The 20,084-nt window shown below is 35.1% G+C and overlaps 2 protein-coding genes across 18 annotated transcripts in view; one reads left to right on the top strand and one right to left on the bottom strand.

Annotated features, from left to right (window-relative positions):
- Nucleotides 1–20,084, top strand: part of LOC145306864 (uncharacterized) — a 282,216-nt gene that overhangs the window by 248,336 nt on the left and 13,796 nt on the right. The window lies entirely within an intron of this gene.
- On the bottom strand, nt 1,397–18,157 carry LOC145306863 (dehydrogenase/reductase SDR family member 4-like). 4 transcript variants are annotated; one of them, XM_080149187.1, is made up of 15 exons: nt 18,071–18,157; nt 17,206–17,262; nt 16,207–16,307; nt 15,501–15,558; nt 14,391–14,420; nt 12,296–12,335; nt 11,854–11,921; nt 10,398–10,457; nt 8,230–8,292; nt 7,601–7,668; nt 5,601–5,666; nt 5,133–5,206; nt 3,947–4,040; nt 3,423–3,451; nt 1,397–3,200 (listed from the first exon to the last, which is right to left on the bottom strand). In XM_080149187.1, exons 1-14 carry the CDS (start codon nt 18,111–18,113, stop codon nt 3,431–3,433), a joined length of 843 nt encoding a protein of 280 aa, XP_080005313.1. In that variant the 5' UTR covers nt 18,114–18,157; the 3' UTR covers nt 1,397–3,200; nt 3,423–3,430. The 4 variants fall into 4 exon arrangements, with proteins under 4 accessions (XP_080005313.1, XP_080005311.1, XP_080005312.1 ...); XM_080149185.1 differs by having other exon boundaries at nt 3,423–3,455; nt 3,951–4,040; XM_080149186.1 differs by lacking the exon at nt 1,397–3,200 and having other exon boundaries at nt 3,337–3,451.

The following is a 20,084-nucleotide window of genomic DNA, read 5'->3' as shown; positions in this document are numbered from 1 at the left end:
AATGAAATCTTCCAATTTTTAACATGTACAAAACGGCCTGCTTAATTGCTTCAAGATCCATGTCAGATCTATATAGGAAATAAATGTCTATAAAGGAGCTCAAGTTTTCCAAGGAATATTTGTTTAAAACTCATAGTGCTCCAATAATCCATAATAAACTCTCATTGCCCAGAACGATAAGACCCATTATTTTACTTTTTTAAAAATAAATTCCTTTCTTTAATTTCATGTTGCTATTTACCTTATATCAATGTATTTAATTTCTAATCATAAAAAAGAAAACTTAGATTTATAATATAATAAATTTAAGAAAACTCTATTTTAAAAGAATTCGATTGTGGCGACACTTTGTGTGTTCAAATATTAAACTAAAATTGTAATCATCATCATTAACCCTTTGGTGATGGTAATGTAAAGAAAAAAATATAATTTAAAAAATCTTTTTAAAATCATTTAGATTATTAAATATTTACTTTCTTTTAGATAGTAATGCCGGGTGAGGAAAATAGATTTATTGAGAAATAGATATGCATATAGAAAACTAGCCAATAGGGAGATAATTATATCGAGCCAACTCTAGTGTATAAATATGTAGTTGCTACTGTTTATAAATTGTACCTAACTGTTATCTGAATCATCGTGTAACAAATTAGAATTCAAACGGACGGACCCAGGAATAAGGTATAACCAACAAGGGAATTAAATCTAAAATAATATTTGGGGGGCAAATGGAGAGGTCGTCAATTTTACGATGTATTGCCCCCCAACGACAGCTGAAAAACACGTATAGGTTTCGTGATTTATTTCCGAATTAATTTCGTTATTGGTATGAGGTGGGACGGACCTACCCTAAATGCTTCGCTTTCATGTTTCAGACAAACATTTTAGGTCAATTCTAACAAATACCTAATAGTTACATGAATCATCATGCAACGTCTGAAATTAATAGGACAATTCTAACATGCTTAAATTAATGATTGATGCTAGCCGTTGCAGACGAACAGGCGGACCGAACTTTGTAAAGTATCTGCGCTAAAAACAAGGATGACAACATCCAAAAGTAGCGATGCGATATGATTTAACATAGAATAAATAACAAAAGGTTATAAGTAATACACTGCAGTGTTTGAGTTACAATAACATTTTGATAATAACAAAATTCAAAAGTTTCAAAGATTTTTACCAAAAACATTGGAGGATTTTTCCTGGCATAATTTAAATTACAAATACAATCACGAAACCTTTAGAAAATTTTTATATGGTATGATTTTGTGCCATGTGGCATCTATTTTGAATAGCAGCCGAGAAAAATAACATTTCCCCCGGTTCAGTTCGGATTGACGGACGAACAGACAAAGTTTATTGTAAATTAGATTTGCTAATAAAAACAACAGAATTGAAACTATAAAAATATATTTTTAACTATGTATAAATTTTACTAATTTTTTTTTTTCTTATACTAGAGGTTTTGCTCATAGAGGCCCCTAGGGGGGATCAATCGTTCCCCTCCCCATTCTCAAATTTTGTTTTAAATTGAAAAAGTGAGAATATTTTGTTTTGGGGGAGGGGTCCTTTTTTCTAGAGGCGATTTCTCTTTGGGAAGGTGTTTGTCCCCTTCTCAATGTCAAATGTCCAACTGATGCTGTTTTAGGTGTGGAGAAAATTACCTGCTACCTCCAACTTTTGAAACAACTCCAGAAGATGGATCCAGAATTAGTAAAGTACATGTTTTTATCGTTTGAAATTCATAATTAGCTAGAAAAGACAATAATGGCTACTAATTTCAGACTTTAAAGACATTACCTGGATTCCGTGAACTTGCCGGCATATATCCTCCCGCTGTGGATAGCAAAGAGGAGCTGCTTAGCCAGGCCACGGAAGTTGTAAGTATTTATTTCATATTATGTAAATATTTAAAAAGAAAAAGTAATTTTAGCATTAAAGCAGGACCAAAATGGTCATAACTCAATTTCAATATTTGTTTAAAATCATTGTTAAAAAGTTTACTTTATAAAAAAAACAGAAAATTGAAAAGATTATATTGTATTTAGAAAATGAAGTTTTCCTGTTACCTGTAACATTTGAGCCCTTAGAGGACATTTAAAGGAATTCTGAGGTTTGTTTGATTATTATACATTTTTTGTTAATTTATGTATTATCAAAATTGCCGTTAATATGCAATATAAAAAAGATTCAAGATATTTCAAAAAATAGAAAGACAATTAAAAGTTATAGTTAATAAAGAATATTTAAATCTTTTAGTTGTACCTGATTGTATCTGGAATCATCTTGTTCTATCTGTATACCTGCAAAAGCCCGAAAACAATAGTGGTTTTTGAGTAAGGTACAATGATTATTTAATATTGAATGAAAATTTATCATTTTAAAGATTTTTGAAAAAGAAAGAAAATAATGTTTTTTTTTACTTACCAAGTTTATTTCCTTTTAAGATTTAAAAGTTCAACTTGCAAAGTGTGATGATGAAAAAGCTCCTATTTAAGAAATCTGCAATCCCTGACTAGGTAAAAGTCATTATATTTGTATTTAATTTATAAAATTTACTAGTAAACTCCGGGTTATATTTTGTAGCACCATAATTTATTGTGTTTTTTGTAGCACCATATTTTCATATATTTAAAACATTTATAATTTGCAATTAAAAGAATATTTTTTTTATGGAATGATCTTTAAACTTGCTACCAAATGCATAAACTTTCAAGAAAATTAATCTTGTTATTTTTCTTTGCAGTTTATTGATCAAGTCCTGGCAAGCCAATCAGCTAAGCCAACGTATATCAACTACCTGAGTGTATTCTTTTTCTACCAATTGTTCAATGCCTATTGCAGAAGACTATGGTAAAGCTTCCTGGTAAAGATGAGAAGAGAATATCTACATCAGATTGAGACTGTATCTAATGACTGAAAGTGGATTGTATCTGAGGTATAAAATTAATCCTTCCCTGGAAATCAGATGTCCTATACCTCGTCCCTGGAATAAAGGAAGCAACAAAACTGGACATTTGACACTCAAAAATAGTTAAAAACCTTCCCCGAACCTCCCGGGAAAGGTACACTGTAATGGGGAACCATATCGGTTTAGCGGTTATAGAGATCCTTTGGTACAAACAGACATAGTGATCCAGTTACTTTTACATTAGGATAAACCGCTCCTATCATCTAGGAGCTCTGTTTGTTAATCTAAAGGGATAAGACAATGGCCGATAAATTGATATACATTCCCAAAAATGATACAGAAAATTACCCCTTCTGTAGATTACAATTGATGTTAGAAACTTTTGGACACTCGACTTAATAAACAAACCAAACAAACTTCAATGAAAGTCCCCAAGGTTATTTATTCAATTCATAAGAAAATGTTATAAAACTTTGGGGACTTTGGTAATAATCGGTCCAATGTCCCTGGGCTCTGTTACAATCTACTCTGGGTACCACCTAATTGGGGAATAATTAGTAATCAAATAATTAGTCTTTGGGAGTCCCCCCCCCCCTCCTTATTCGATTGATTGATTGATGATTTTTGGAGGACTGATTCCTATTACAATTAGGTACAATATTATAAGCGAAGCATCTCTATAATCACATCCAAAAAATGTCAGTATGTCCTTAAACCGTATTCTAAGAAGTTTTGCAACAAATTTACGTTTAATTCTGTCAAAACTTGTATATTTAAGTTATTCATATTCAGTTCTGACACTCTACAAGAGTCAATGTTCGTCTGTCATACCGTTTCAGAGCTTAAAGGCGACCCCCCCCCCTGTTTTTTTTACGCCCCTCATTTTAACTCCCTCTCATTAAAAAAATGAAAAAGCTTGTATGTCATTTTTCATAAAGGGAGGATTTGTAGATTAAAATTTCATATGGGTGGGATTTGTAGATTTCAAATTTAAATTTAAATTTGAAATGTATTGATTACTGATTATTTGATTCCTGCGACAACAATATTTTCTCCAGTGATGTAGGCCGCATCTGAAGAAGCTAGAAAACTAACAATCCCTCCAATGTCATCAGGCACACCAAATCTAGATGAATCAAAATTATTGGTGGAAAAGGTTGAACACAGCAAGTATGTACAGGCCAATCAAGATATGACAAAGGTTCCAAAGTTTTTAAGCAAACGAATGAGAAAGTTATTGATAAAATGATAAAATATGCAAAAATCATGCAACCTTAAAAGTAGGGTTTAAGTCCTTATAGCATGACCAACAGAGGGGGCGCCGTAGCTCTGTGGTACCGCACTGAGTTACGGTGATGAGAATTCGAGTTCAAACCCATGCATGTTGCGATCACAACATGTTGTCTCGAATTCTCCAATGTGTATTCACGCAACCTCCCCCAGTTGCGTTGGAAGGGAGATTGTTAGGTAGTTTGGATGCCTAATAATCAAGTGTATAATACCATCACTTCCCTTAATCCCAGGCTCCTCTGAGGAGAGCGTCATTCATTACAGTGACTTAATCTGGGACACCTGCCATACTCAAAACCGGCGAGGGTGAGGTAATAACGAGGAGCTCTCATGAGACAGCGTGTCAAGTCATACTTGAACGTGGAGCTTGAGCTGGCCCTGGTGGCTATACAAAAGTGTCTCAACATACTCCAGGAGTCTTAGGTCCAAACCCTAAGAAACTATGGCTAATCAAACAAACAAACAAACCAACAGACAGACTTTATTCGCATATGTCATAAAATTCTATATTGTCTATCTTATACAGCATCCGAGAAAATACCCCGACACACTGACGGACCATGACACACTGACGAACCAAATAAGTTGTATCTTCACAAAATAGTAGTCTATCTGGAATAGCAGCCAATAAAATTACAAATCCCTCAAAGAATTACGAACTGACCTGTTTAAAGGAATATTCTCTAGAGCTCTGTCAGCTATATCTTCATTATCAGTCAGAGCTGAGAAGAGGACCAAGAATAGAACCTTGGAGAACTCCTATTATTGTTGAATATTTTGAGTATGTTATCATTACCTGTTTAAAGGAATATTCTGTAGAGCTCTGTCAGCTATATCTTCATTATCAGTCAGAGCTGAGGAGAGGACCAAGAATAGAGCCTTGGAAAACTCCTATTATTGTTGAATATTTTGAGTATGTTATCATTACCTGTTTAAAGGAATATTCTCTAGAGCTCTGTCAGCTATATCCTCATTATCAGTCAAAGCTGAGGCAAACTTTGTAAGGGATCAAGTTTAATATGTACTTGCACATATGCCCCTAGAGGCACTTGTGGTAGGGGCGGGGGAAGTCTACACCCCCCCCCCCCAAAAAAAAATATCAAAACTAAAGAAATTTTATGTCTTGAAATTATATTCCAGTATGGCTTCGAAACCGATCAATATCCGCTGGATTGGAACTGGTCCTAAGCCATACTGAAAAATAATGCCTACTTATAATTATTCCACGAAAAATATTTATCAAAAATCAAACTGAATAAACATTATAATTTTCTTTTTACTATCCGCGGAAAGCTGTCTATAATACGAAGCGATAACTATTCCAGTATGGCTTTGAAACGGATAAATATATATGCTTGATTAGAACCAAAATCCATTTTTAACTTGATTCCTTTGTTTTGACGAGTCCTGGGGCGACACAGTTGACTCGAATGTTATCCGCCGCCGTTTCTGCCGCCAAACACTGAATATTAACAAGGATGACAACGGAGGAATGTAAAGGGATAAGACAATGGCTGATAAATTGATGTACATCCCCAATGATAATACACTAAAATACTCCTTCTGTAGATTACAATTAATGGTTGAAACTAGGGTTGGGCCGGATATCCGGTCTGTCCGTTTTTCCGGCCGGATATCCAGTCATTTTCAATATCCGGCCGGATACCAGTCATTAAAACTATCCGGTTACATGATATCCGGCTGATTTTTTGCGCCGGATATCCGGTAATTTGCCGGATATAGAACGTTGGCCAGATATCCGGCCGGAACCGGATATCCGGCATTAGAAATCAGCCGGTTATCAGGTATCCGGCCAAAAAAGTATCCGGCCTAACCCTAGTTAGGACAATCAACCTAATGAACCAACCAATCAAATTCAATAAAAGTCCCCAAGGTTGTTAAGCCAACGAATAAGAAAACGTTATTAAAAGACTTTGGCGACTAGTGTAATAAACAGCCCAATATCCCCTCCCTCATTAGTTTAACAAGATACAAATGGCCATTGATCTAAAGGGATAAGACAATGGCAAAAAATTGAAGTACATCTCCAATGACGATACACAAAATTACGCCTTGTGTAGATAATAATTAGTGGTTGAAACGTGAGTAAAGGGTGGTGAATATTCGACCATGTACATTTGATATAAAAAAATGTTTTTTTTTGAGAGTGAGTGGGTATTTTTTCTATGTTGATTTCACCTTGGAGAGAGGGAGGGGGGTTACTCTCCCAAAATAGTTATAAACCTTCCCTGAAACTTTAAGCATCTTCCCTGTAAAGGAGAACCATGTCTTTGAAGCAGTTAGCGAGATCTTAAGCTACAGACATACATACATCACTGTGGGCTAGAATTGAATCAAGACAAAAGTAAGTGCCGAGCCCTGGGACCTTTGTATGGTGAAAATAGACATAAAACCATGATGATTCCAGGTAAAAACAAAATATTTCAGCGGGGGCTTTTTGAGAAAATTAAATTTGAAAATTTCAAGTTCAATTTTCACCCACTAGGAGTTGCCGCATAATCATGACAAGAAAAGCAAGTATTATTTATTTAAAATTTTGAACAACTTTGCTTTTATGAAGTCCTTCTTAAAACCTCTCTATATATGATTTATTTTAGGCTGAATTTTCGTGACCTTTGCAAAGCAAGTGATAAAAATGGCCATTTATTAACTCCCTTCAGGAGTGGTTTTATGAAGAACTTTATAAAAGCAAAGTTGTTCAAAATTAAAAATAAATAATATTTGCTTTTCTTGTCATGATTATGCGGCAACTCCTAGGGGGTGAAAATTGAACTTGAAATTTTCAAATCTAATTTACTTAAAAAGCCCCCGCTAAAATATTTTGGTGTTACCTGGAACCATCATGGTTTTTATGTCTATTTTCAGCATACATAGGTCCCAGGGCTCGGCACTAACTTTTGTCTTGATTCAATTCTAGCCCACAGTGAAATATATCCTGTTACTTTTTATATATGAATTTTTGGGTATTGTCCCTTTCAGAATTTTTTTTTAAAACCGCGTTGGTGGCTCAACACATTGCGCATCCGCTCGTCGCCGGAGAGTGATCTCGGGCCGACACCGCGTCTAACTAAAGACGTTAAAAATGGTTCCTACTGCTGCTATGTCATGCGCGACAAAAATAGTAAATGTAGGGGGAATGCCTTGGCCCATGTGCAGGCGCAACTCATTACCATGCACAGTTAGGACTTCTCCGACAAATGTTGTGCAATCAAAGGGTTAGCTGTCTGATGGATGTTACTTGGGTATGAATATCCTTGGGTGTTAGAGTATCACATCCCATTACACGCGGATGATGCTCTGGATTCTCTAGATGATCACTTAAAATCGAAGCAGGATCCAGCCTTTACGAGGTAATGGTAGTAGCCGAATGTTTACCTTTGTAAGACCCAGCAGCGCAGTTTTGCTAACACTGTAGGGGCCGAGGAATGGTATGGGCTGGAATCCTGAAAAAAAAGGGAAGGGGGGACATTGGGCTGTTTATTACACTAGTCCCCAAAGGTTTTTCTTTTTATTTGTTAGTTTATCAAGTTAAGTTTCAAAACGTTTCAACCACATATTGTAATTTACAGAAGGGGTAATTTTGTGTATCATCATTGGGGATGTACATCAATTTATCGACCATTGTCTTATCCCTTTAGATGCCTGTGTGGATTGGCATTTATGTTTATTTTTCTGTAAGGATATGTGTTCTACTGGGATCTAAAGGGATAAGACAAAGTCCAATAAATTGATGTACATACCTAAAGATGATGCACAAAATTAACCTCTCTGGAGATTACAGTTAGTGATTGAAATATTTAGACACTAAACTTAATGTCCAACGAATTAAAATTCAATAAAAGTCCCCAAAAGTTGTTAAGCCATCGAATAAGAAAACGATTTTTATGAAACTTAAGGGACTAGTGTAATAAACTACCTAATGTCCCCACCCTCCTCCCTGACAAATACGAATCTTTCAAAAAAAATTGTCTCGCCGTTTGCAAGATCTTGATGGGCTAACTCACCTCCAATGCTGGAAATAAAGATGGCGGAGCCACCTCCTCTCTCCTCCATTAGGGGGGCACATTCTAAACAAATAAAAGTGGTGGATCATGGAAAGAAAATGAAGTAGCGGGTTGCGTTGTATTTTTACAGTAGCTTTTGATAATTTTAGTTAATTTTAGGTTAGGTAAATGATAATGATTGCCCAACAGTTAGAGAGCCCCTCGTAGGGGTTAGAAATAGGAGAAAAGCTACTGTAAAAATTGACGAAATCCGCTACTTCCTTTTCTTTGCATGATCCAAAATGGTTCCAACTAATGGATATATCATTACTTGGATCATACATTATCGAAGCTTGTAGCTGGCTAAAATATCGACCCCTCACCTCTACCCCCTTTAACCCCCTCCCCTACTAGATGAACAAACTGACCAATTAGTGATTTCGATGATAGCAACCTAAATTGAAGACAATTTGGCCCATGTCATAATATCCACGTATATTCTAGTGTTTTTTTTATGAGAACTTTTTTGAAAGCAATTTTACCCTACTTATAGTTATCAGAATTTAATGATTAATGGCTTATTTTCTCCGTTTTTTAAGGCAATTTATAGAACATTAAAAAAATATTTCAGTTTTTAATTAAAAAGTACAGTAAAATGTAAAATTCAAAACTTAGGTGTCAACATCTAAAAATGGTTTTAGCGCATTTTTCTTATGTTCTTCTACCCTTTGCAAGAAAAAAATTGGATTTTTAGTAGTCGACTTTGGGGGGCCAGTACTCCCTCCCTGATTATGACCTTCAAACTTTGATACATTCTAGTACATGTCCCCAATAGTATCTGTATTAATCTTTAGCTCTAGATCTCAACTTTGAAGCGTTTTGCAGCCATTCTTGCAAAAGGTAGAAGATTTGAACATAAGAAAGATGCGCTAAAACCATTTTTAGATGTTGACACCTAAGTTTTGAATTTTACATTTTACTGTACTTTTTTAACAAAAACTGTAGTATTTTTTTAATGTTCTATAAATTGCCTTAAAAAACGGAGAAAATAAGCCATTAATCATTAAATTCTGATAACTATAAGTGGGGTAAAATTGCTTTCAAAAAAGTTCCCATAAAAAAAACACACTGTATATCCATTTTACTGTTGCTGCTATGTCAGGGGCACGACATGAATAGTTAAGGGAAATTCCTACTAGGCCTTCCAGACAAAGGTCGTGCAATCAAAGGGTTAGAATCTTAAACAAGGGACAGTTGCATGAAGTGCATTTCAAAGAAATGATTTGAAGCAAAAGTTTTACAAATATGCCATATAACATATATAATTTTGTATTACAATAAATAACAACCAATTACGCACCACTAAAATACCTACCTAGTCTTCCTGCTATTTTTTTGAAAAAAGGAGAGCCATTTATGTTCCATATATCCAAAAATATATGCAACATATATATAAAGTTTTTTTGGTCTGTAGTGAAGGATCTCGCTAACCACTGAACCGATATGGTTCTCCTTTAGAGGGAAGTTTTGTATAGGCCCTCAGATGGTTTTAGGCTATTTTTTAAATTCTTATAACTAACTCTTTGTATGGTTTTAAGCTATTTTTATGCCCTTCCATATCCTTTCGAATTTAGAGCTCCTAGATGCTGCCGCTAGCATTATTAAAACTACCTTGTAGGAAATTGAAATTCTTTCAAATATATATCCTATAGATGTAGTTTAACCTATTGACGAAAAAAAATAAGCAGTTCACTAAATTCAAGTTTAAATGCACTTCGTGCAACTACCCCTTTTATTCATTCAAAAAAAATCACGTTTTTTTTTGCATTACTGATAGACCAACAACAGTTTACTGTATATCGAGTGCTAAAAAATTAAATCTTCGCAAAAAAATCAACCATCTATCTTTACCAGCTGTCAAGAAATTCACATTTTCCCTAAAGCGTAACTAGTGGACCAACAGACAGACAGTTCCTTTACAGAGTAGCTTCGCTAATATTAATTGATCGCACCGTATTATAGACAGCCAAAAGCCTGGGCTAACAAAACTGGCTTTAATGTTATGATTTTTCTTTAAATAATTTTCTGTAATACGAGGCTATAGATATTTTTCAGTGTGGCTGAAAACCGGTTCTAATCTTGGGGATATTGATTGGTTACAAAGCCATATTGTAAAAAAAACATTTTACCTTTAAAAAGAAGAAAAGCTGTTTTCACATTGATGTCAAATATTTTATCCCACATCTCCTACAGTTTTAGTCACATTTTTAAATAGGGGTTGGCAATTTGAATTTGCAATACACAGTTCAAATTGCGGATTCAGATTGCTAATTTTTATGACTTTTCTTGCTTAGTTTAGGTTAGGTTAGGTTAAGTAAGTGTTAGAAAATGGCCGCTGTAGGGGCTAGAATTTTTATTTATAAACATACCTTTAACAAGGATGACAACATCCATAAAAGCGAAGCACTGAAACGGTAGGACAAACGGACATTAACATTTGTATAGTGTCTAAACTGAATAATCAGAATATAAAGTATAAGAGTCGAAGCAAAATTGTAAGTAAATTTGTTGGAAAACTGCTTGATACAGAATAATGTTTATGGACATACTTACATTTTTAGGACTTGATTATAGAGTTGCTTCGCTTATAATATTGTTCTTTGTTGTCACAGGAATCAATATACCAAAAACCAGATCAAACGGATAATTAGATCACATAAAATTTTGTTGTTAAAAAAGTAGAAAAATCAACATGTTTAAAATGGCCGTACGGACATTCTGGTAATGATTATAGAGTTTCTTCGCTTTCTAAATCGTACCAAACTACTACAGGAATCATCATGCTAAGTTTGAAATCGATAGGACAATTCTAACATGCCTAAATTAACGAATAAAAGCTATCTATCTCGGACGAAAAATCAACATGTTTAAAATGGACGTACGGACATTCTGGTAATGATTATAGAGTTGCTACGCTTTCTAAATCGTACCTAAATACTACAGGAATCATCATGCAAAGTTTGAAATCGATAGAACAATTCTAACATGCCTAAATTAACGAATAAAAGCTATCTATCTCGGACGGACGGACGTACGGACGGACGTACGGATCGACCCTAATTATAGAAAAGCTTCGCTTTTAAAAATATTGCTAGAATCCGCAATCCATAAAAAAAAAAAGAATCCGCAACCCACGTATTAATCCGCTTTTTAAGGGGCGGATTTTTGTAAGAATCTGAATCCGACCCAAAAAATTCGGCGGATTGCCATCCCTATTAAAAATTGATTGAAATGTAAAAGAAAGCGCCCGCAAAAAAAAAGAATGATATGTTCTTCATTATAACCAAATGTATATATGTATATGAAATAATGGTCTATAATAAAGAACAGTCTGACTTAATGACTACAACCTACTTAACGAAATTACACTTTTTCCAATAACGTTTTCTTGTTAGTTAGCTTAACAACTTTGGAAACTTCAGTGAATTTTGATTGGTTGATGTATTAAGTTAAATGTTCAAACATTTCAATCACTAATGTACAGAAGGGGTAATTTTGAGAATCATCATTTGGGGCTGTACATCAATTCATTGACCATTGTCTTATCCCTTTAGGTAGATCCTTGCCAATTAATGTGACTATCCTCCGGGCAGTCCAGGGCGCGTCCAAAGAATGGGTTGACCGCCGCGTTGGAAACTAGAATATCCAGCCCTGGAATCAGCGGTCAGCTCACATTTTGCGTGTTTTCAGAAGGGGGGGGGGGAAGGGTTGGAGGGGACATTAAATTAGAAATTACATTGGCCTGGTACCCAAAGTTTTATAGGATCTTATACAATGGAAAAAGTTTAATTAATAGTCCAATGTACTCTTCCCCCATGCCTTTAGTTCACACCCGACAAACACACACTCCAGCAACCCCCAACACACAAATACTGTTCCCCCCCCCCTCCCAACACACACACCCAAATACCCCCAACCTCACACCAACAAACACCCAAATACCCCACTCCCAACACACACCCAAACACCCCACTCCCAACAAAAACACCCAAATCACCCCCCCAACACACATGATGTAAGCCTTCCTCCATATTTATCCACAGCTGTCGAGATCATTTTCTGTCTGTACATCAAAAAATATCTTTTTTATAAGCGCAGCTGTTCTATATTTAGGGAAAGGTCCGTTCGTTTTTTATGTAACGGACAGCTCTTAATGTTTGTTTATGAATGTAAGAATTGTCCTGTAGAATAAAACTTGGCATAAGGGGGGGGGGGGGGAGTTTTGACACATTTGCGTAAACAGTGAGTAGAGGCTTTATCTTTGGACTGAGAGGATAGGTTATTAGGGATAAAATCATTCTTATATGATGGATTTTCCCATTTTTAAATATTTTTTGGATAGGCCTCCAAGTTCAGGTGCTGCAGGCCTCGAGGTCCTCTCTGTACAGGTAAAAATCAAATATAAATTTTTTTTTGAAGAGTTAGAAGTCAACTTATGAAACAAAATATGCTTTTTTTCTTCAAATATGTGAATAACATTTAAAAATATATATTTTGGGCTATGTTATTTATTAGATCTTAATCTTCGGATGGTTTTTGGCTATCTTCTGATTTCCCTTCGTATTTAGAGCTCCTAGATGCTAGGGACTAAGCCATTATTAAATAAAAAAACAAGCATGACAACATCCATAAGTATAAAAGTCCCCAAAAAAATCATGAAATGGACATACCAAAGAAAAAAAAAGAGATAATGTGCAAAATAAAACTCCAAAAAGCATAATTGACAGACAGAAGGAAACAAAACAATGTATAGATTAGGGCAGGTTCATATCGGAATTAAACAAAGAGGGGATATGCAACAGATAAAGTTAACCTTTAAAACATTTCTGACCGAAAAAGAATTTTAAAAAATTGAGTTTTAGGACGCGACCACTAAAAATATATTTGATTACTTATTAATATGCAAAGACGACTTTCAAAAAAATTTTTGAATCAGAACTATGGCTTCATGGTGCTCCCTGGAAAGGACTTGAGGAGCTGAATCAGGAACTTTTGTCCGTTTCAAAATATCTCGTTCCTAGCCTTAGAAATCACTAAAAAAAACACATTTTTTAGAGATTTATTGAGAATTGTCCAATTTGTGGAGGCTTTTTAGATTTTCTCAGGCTAGGAACGAGATATTTTGAAACGGTCAAAAGTTCCTGATTCTACTCCTCAATGCCTTTCCTGGGAGCACCATGAAGCCATAGTTCTGATTCAATAAATTTTTGACTCCCATTTACAAATAGCTATACAATTGAATGTCTGGTCGTCAGCGGTTTTAAGACTTAGGATAAATTTAAAATCATCCAGAGGTGTATTATACTCATACAAATCATTTGCAGATCCCCGCTTTGGCCTCAGAAAAAAATGTCCAAAATCGACTCACCCTAGTATAGATTAGATGCGAATATGTTATAGGAATCTACACTAAAAAATTTAACTTTCTAACTTTAGTAGTCGCCGAGAAATTCACATTTCGCCCCATAGCGTTAAAGACTGACTGACGGACAGACGGACAAAGTGAATTATAATAGTTCTTTCTCGTATTGTGTCATAAACAGCTTTCCGCGGATATAGAATGTACATGTACAATTATAAGATTAAAACAAGTTTTTTTAGCCCCGAGATACCGAAGACACGGGCTAAAAAAAATGATGTCTGTCTGTTTGTCTATTTGTCTGTTTGTTTGTAGCGAAGGATCTCGCTAACCGCTGAACCGATCGGATTCTCCTTTACAGGGTAGCTTCTCATAGGTCCCGGGAAGGTTTATAACTATTTTCTTGGTGGGGGGGGGGGGGGAGTGGACACCCCGAACCCCCCAAAAAAATTAAAAAAAAACCTCAAAAAAATTTTCTTTCTTTTTAAAACTAAAATTAAAATAGTGGGGTCGACTACCCCCTCCCAAAAAAAAAAATTTTTATTTTATTTTTTCTTTTAATCTAAAATATGAAAAATTGGCTTGATTAAACCTCCTGGGGCAAAGCCCCTATAGGCTAGGGGCGAAGCCGCTAGTGATTGTATATTTCTATATTCGTAGTAAACTGGATATGATACGATGCTAGACATAGTTTTTTCGTATTGATGAGAACCGGTTCTTATCCACAAGTTTCGAATGAATACGACAAAAGATATTTTCCTGTCTTCTGATTTTCCAACGTGGCATACAGTTCCTAAAAACGTCTTTTGTAGAGAATCTTCAAAAAAAAAAAAGAAATTCGGTGGTCAACAATAAAAAACAAAACAGAAAAAAATCACAAATTCTATCTAAACATGTTTTAATATCCATATTTTCAAAGCATGACTGGCAGATTACATTAACGGATGCTCTTGTTATTAGGCAATCTACACACAAAAAAAATCAGCCGTCTATCTTACATATTAGCCGAGCGATAGCTTATCATTTAATTAATACTGAGGGATGTAAATATTCATTTATATTTATACTAGCGGCTACGCCCCTAGAGGCCTCTAGTGGCACTTTAAATGTTTGGTTAAAAAAAAAATACTAGCCTTTCAATGTTTCGAAGGAGTCTCTATCAATATTCTACGATACTTTGCAATGTTACGTAGGAGTCTCTATTCGAGAGAAAAAAATTTCGATTTATTGTGATTTCTTTTGGGAGGATGGTGGTACCCTCCACCAAAATAGTTAATAAAAACCTTCCAGGGACCTATAAGAAGGTATCCTGTTAAGGAGAACCCGATCAGCGAGATCCTTCGGTACAGACACAAAAACACACACACAGACATCCTGTTACTTTAGTATAAGGATTAATTATTTATCGAATAGTATTATATAGATAGCTTTCCGCGGATATTGAAAGAAAAAAAAATATAAAAAGATTGAAACCAGTTTTGCCATCCCTGCGGTTTGTAAGCCCGGGCTAACAGAATTTTAAATTGTCTTTTTGTAAGAAGTTATCTAACACCGCGTCATTACTTAAGACATTAAACATGGTTCCTACTGCTGCTACGTCAGGTGCTCGACATAAATAGTTAGAGTATGGGGGGAATGCCTTGGCTCAAAACAGGCACAACTCATCAATAAAAGAATTGGTTTTCTGATAGGTGTTGCTTAACCTAATACCCCAGGTGTTTGGACAGAAAAGAAGATATTTAACTCCCCTTAGTTAGCCAGGGTTGTTGGACCTGTCGTTAAGGAGTCAAGTATCCCCGCCTGTAGGAGATAATTGAACTAGGTTAGTTAAGCTTGATCAGAGAGGTCATTTGTGAGATCTTAAGTGTAATACCTGTAACATCAAGACCTAATTGGGTCAGCTCTTCAACAGCGCTTGAAACATTTTTCTCCTAAAATAATGGATGTAGAATAAAAGTCAATAGTATAACAGGAGAAAAATTGTTGCCAATTTAGGTTGCAATTTCCCCTCGCATTTATTGGTCGGGCCGATTATCCAGGAAAAGAGGAGGGAATGGGGTAAAGTAGGGGGATAGGGGAGATTGTTATTTTAGCCTGCTAAAGGATTCACTTTTTTTACAGAACATCAAAATCTGGTGTTAGATCTAAGTAATAATAAATCCATTCCTAAATTATAAATAGTTTAGTCTAGTTTAGTGTTTTTTGGTGGGGGGGGGGGGGGGGGAAATGAAATTGTCACCTAGAGAACCCAAGGGTAGTATCTTCAATTATAATGGGATGTGATATTCTAATCTCTAACACCCACTATAGAATATTAGGTAAGGCAACATCCAATAGACAGCAAATCCTTTGATTGCATGACCTTGGAACTTAAAATTTTTTTTGACGGCATTCGGCGGAACGACGGTTCAGCCGCCGTTTTTTTCACAAATATACGTTATATCCCATAAAAGCAACTGCCATGCCATATTATCGAGTTCTCATAATATTTTAAAGCCTAAAACACCCACCTTCACGAAATGCACCTTTCCATCTTTCTATCAATCTATCTAACCAAATCAACTAGGCTGGAGCTGTACCTTTCTGGAGCTGATGACAACTTTAGCTCCATCTGTAGCCAGCCTCTTGGCAATGGCGAAGCCAATTCCCTCTGTAGAGGCCGTCACCACAGCAACTTTACCTATAAAAAAAAACTTATTAGGCACCTATAATTTGCCGGATATTGAAACTATCCGAATACCAGGCTTATACTTAATGCCGGATATCCGGTCGTATATCCGGTAATTTGCCGGATATCGAACTTTGGCCAGATGTCCAGCCGGACCGGATATCAGGTATAAGGAATCAGCCGGATATCCGGCCGAACCCTATATTTTTGGGTACCCCAAAACAATCGAAATGACGAGAGAGCATTAAAAAAATTTATGAATTGGTGGAAAGACCGATCACTAGAGGACTTTTTTTCTCAAAAAGTCCTAAAAATACCTAGGTAACGTTAAGAGTAGATGCTAGGGAATAGTTCAGAAGAATCATCTTAAATATGATCTGAAGTCAATTTCTTAATATCACAAAATATAGCAACTTGTCCTTTTATATATAGACTTTAAAAACCCATTAGAATATTAAATATTGCTACCTACAAAATATTTTTAAAATCATAGGACTAAGAACACCAAAGACTGTTGCTTGCTTTTTTTAAGCGAAGCTTTTCAATAATAAGGGTGGTCCCGGACGTACGTTCATAACGGTTAGCTATTGATTTAAAATTTTGCATGATGATTCCTATAACAGTTAGGTACGATTAAGAAAGCGTAGCAACTCTAAAATCTTCAGCAGAAAGTCCGTTCGTCCATTTAAAACATACCTACCTACTTTTTATATGATAGAATTATCCTATCTGATTTTTGGAAAAATGATTACAAAGGACAACAATGTAAAATTTCATGAGCAAGGCACAATTTTGCGCGGATTTTCCGTAAGGTTAGTGATATCACAACCTTTATGAACCATACAGGGCTTTCTTATTTCTAGTTTAAGTCTTGGAACGGTTTTAGGCCATTTTGATGGGTGGAGCTTACCTGCTAACTTTGGCTGGGATGACATATTTCTCGAAATCAGGTAATTACTTCGGAAACCTGCAAAAAAAACACAAAAAAATTGAAAAAATCTATAGGACAATTCTGACATGACTAAATCAACGAAAATAGCTAACAGTTCCGGACGAATGTACGGATAGACTGACCATAATTATAGAAAAGCTTCGCTTTTAAAAATTAACAAGGATGACAAGACAACATACCTAAGAAACGGAGCACAAACGAAAAATCGCAGAAGGGCCAACGAACAAAGTCAGTTAAGGAACAATTGTCATAAAACAAGACATGGATCTCCTTATACAAAAATATCATGATGTCTGTCTGTTTGTGTGTTTGTACAGTGTAAATTTACCGCTACACCGATAAGGTCCTTCTTTAAAGTGAAGCTTTTTATATGTTCAGTGAATTATAACAAACTATTTTAGGAGAAGATACCCTAGAATCGTCAACAGAAAAATACCCCATAACTAAATCATTTTATTTTTTAATTTTAGAAATGTAAAGCAAAGAGCCCCCACCCCCCCCTTCTTCAAGAGCCCCAAGAGGACTCTAGGAGCACCAAAATACCAATCCCATGAAACGAAAGGGGAAACTTGGCAACAAAAACAGCACTATCATAAAAAAACATCTTTGAAAATTACATTTCCCCCAATGGCGTTGCTGACAGACAGACAGACAAGATGTGGCTTTACTTCTAAAATTTAATACAATAAGATTAAAGGAATCATCATGAAAAGTTTGACATCGATAGGACAATTGTATCAAGCCTAAAGCTAACATTTACGTACGGACGGAAGTGCATACGTAAAGAAACTCATTATAGAAAAGCTTTGCTTTTAAAAATTACCTTGTTTTAATGTATTGAAGATATAACAATGTTTTGTGGCCATTTTAATAATTTTTTTATCTTTCTGTAAATAATATTAAAAAAAAACTTCGACTATTACGAAAAAAAGATAAGATTTTATTCTTAAAATTAGTGTCTGTCCGTCCGTCTGTAACGGATAGCTCTTCATGTTAATGTTATAATTGTCATTTAAATTTTCAACTTGGCATGGTGATTTATGCAGTAGTTAGGTTTGATTTAGAAAGCGTAGCAACTCTATAATCATAATCAGAAAGTCCGTATGCCAATTTTAAACCTGCTGATTTTTACCATTACGGCAACAATTTTTGTATGCTAATATTATTCTTTTAATCATTTTTGTGGTATTGATTCCTATGGCAACTAGGTATACAATAATTTAAGCGACACCGCATATCCTACTAACTGATTTTAAAGCTTCGCTTTTATGGACGTTGTCATCCTTGTTGCATGGCCATATGAAGTACATCTAAAACATTATAGATGGGTGCTTTCTCTCGAAGTGCCTATTAAGCACTGAACCCCAGTACATCGAATTTATTTTAAAGATAAATGGGAGGAGGGGAGGGGATCCTAAAGGAAAGCCCCCATCTAAAAAACTTTTTTTTTTCAAATATAAGGGGGGATCTGCGCGCTCAAAAAGGCGCTTTGAGGGAAAGCTTTTTTTTCACAATTTTCATAAACTATGTACCTAATTTCTACCGTCCTAAAGGATAAGATACCTAATAATCCAAATCATGATAATAATCTATATCTCTTCTATAATATGGCATGATTAGTGGAAAAGTTTGAACACTGTCATTTTAGCAAAGATTATCAATGTTTTTTAGGCAACTAGGATATAAATATTTCACAAAGACTAAAAACGATTAAGTCTTATTCAGACAACCACAATTGTTTTTCGATTGCACGACTTTGGCTAAGTCCTATAACTGTGCCTTTTATGGGCCAAGATATCCCCAACCCTGCTTTAAATTATATTAAAGTACATCTGATATTAATGATTCCTGCATAATTCATCTAGGAAATCCCCACGTACGTACAAAATAAAATCCGCTTTCTATCTTGTCGATTAGGAACCAAGAAAATCACATATATGTACAAAGATTCACTATTCAAAATGCTTCAAATAAATAGGTGGATTCTAACATGCCTGGAGTCGGCATGTACCCGTTACGGACGTACTGACAAAAAGACAGAAACATTTTTTACGATTAAACTTCTTCATTTTGCTTTTTTCCTTTCGTCGTTTGTCTGCTAGAAATATTTTGTTTTGTTTACATTTCGTCTGCTAGGCTTTCAACATATCATACAAAGTTGGACAAAACTTCAATTACAAAATTTTCCCAAAATTAAGTGAAGAGTTTGTTTGTTGGTCTGTAAAAGTATAACCTTTCTCCCAATCATAGTATTTTGATATATACCTGAACTATGTAAAGCGTACATCAATTTATCGTCTATTGTTAAATTATTTCAAACGGCTTGTTTAAAAAAAAAGGGGTTTTTTAGTACAGAGAAATTTGCGTGACCATATATGTAAATAACAGAGGTTCCAGGTGTAAACTAATTACATGAAATGTAGCATTTTTAACTTTTTTCCTGAAAATAGACACTTACGACGTATAAGTAATTGTTTCATCTTTTTCTCTGTAATAATTATTTTAAATAAAATTATTGTTGACTATTCTTAGGTTAAATTTCACCAAATTTTCCCTTCTATTTAAGTTCTTTTAAATTAAATATCAACCTACTAGCGTCTACGGCCAAAGAGGCCTCTAGGTACAGGGTCCTTTAGGGCGTAGGAGAGGGGATTCGACCCTCTAACTTTTTTAAAGGAAAAAAAATACAGGGGTTCAGTTTTCCAGTATTATTTACATAAAAGAACTAAAAGGAAGAAAAGAGGACCTAAGAGAAGCTAAAGGAGAACCATGTTGGTTTTGCGCTTACCGAGATCTTTCGTTACAAACAAACATACAGACAGAGATCATCTTACTTT

The sequence above is a fragment of the Acartia tonsa genome, chromosome 15, assembly GCF_053477335.1.
Source record: "Acartia tonsa isolate MP-2025a chromosome 15, ASM5347733v1, whole genome shotgun sequence".
NCBI classification, from domain to species: Eukaryota; Metazoa; Arthropoda; class Copepoda; order Calanoida; family Acartiidae; genus Acartia; species Acartia tonsa.
The sequence above is the reverse complement of the archived record's forward strand: the minus strand, read 5'-3'. Positions and strand labels throughout refer to the sequence as shown.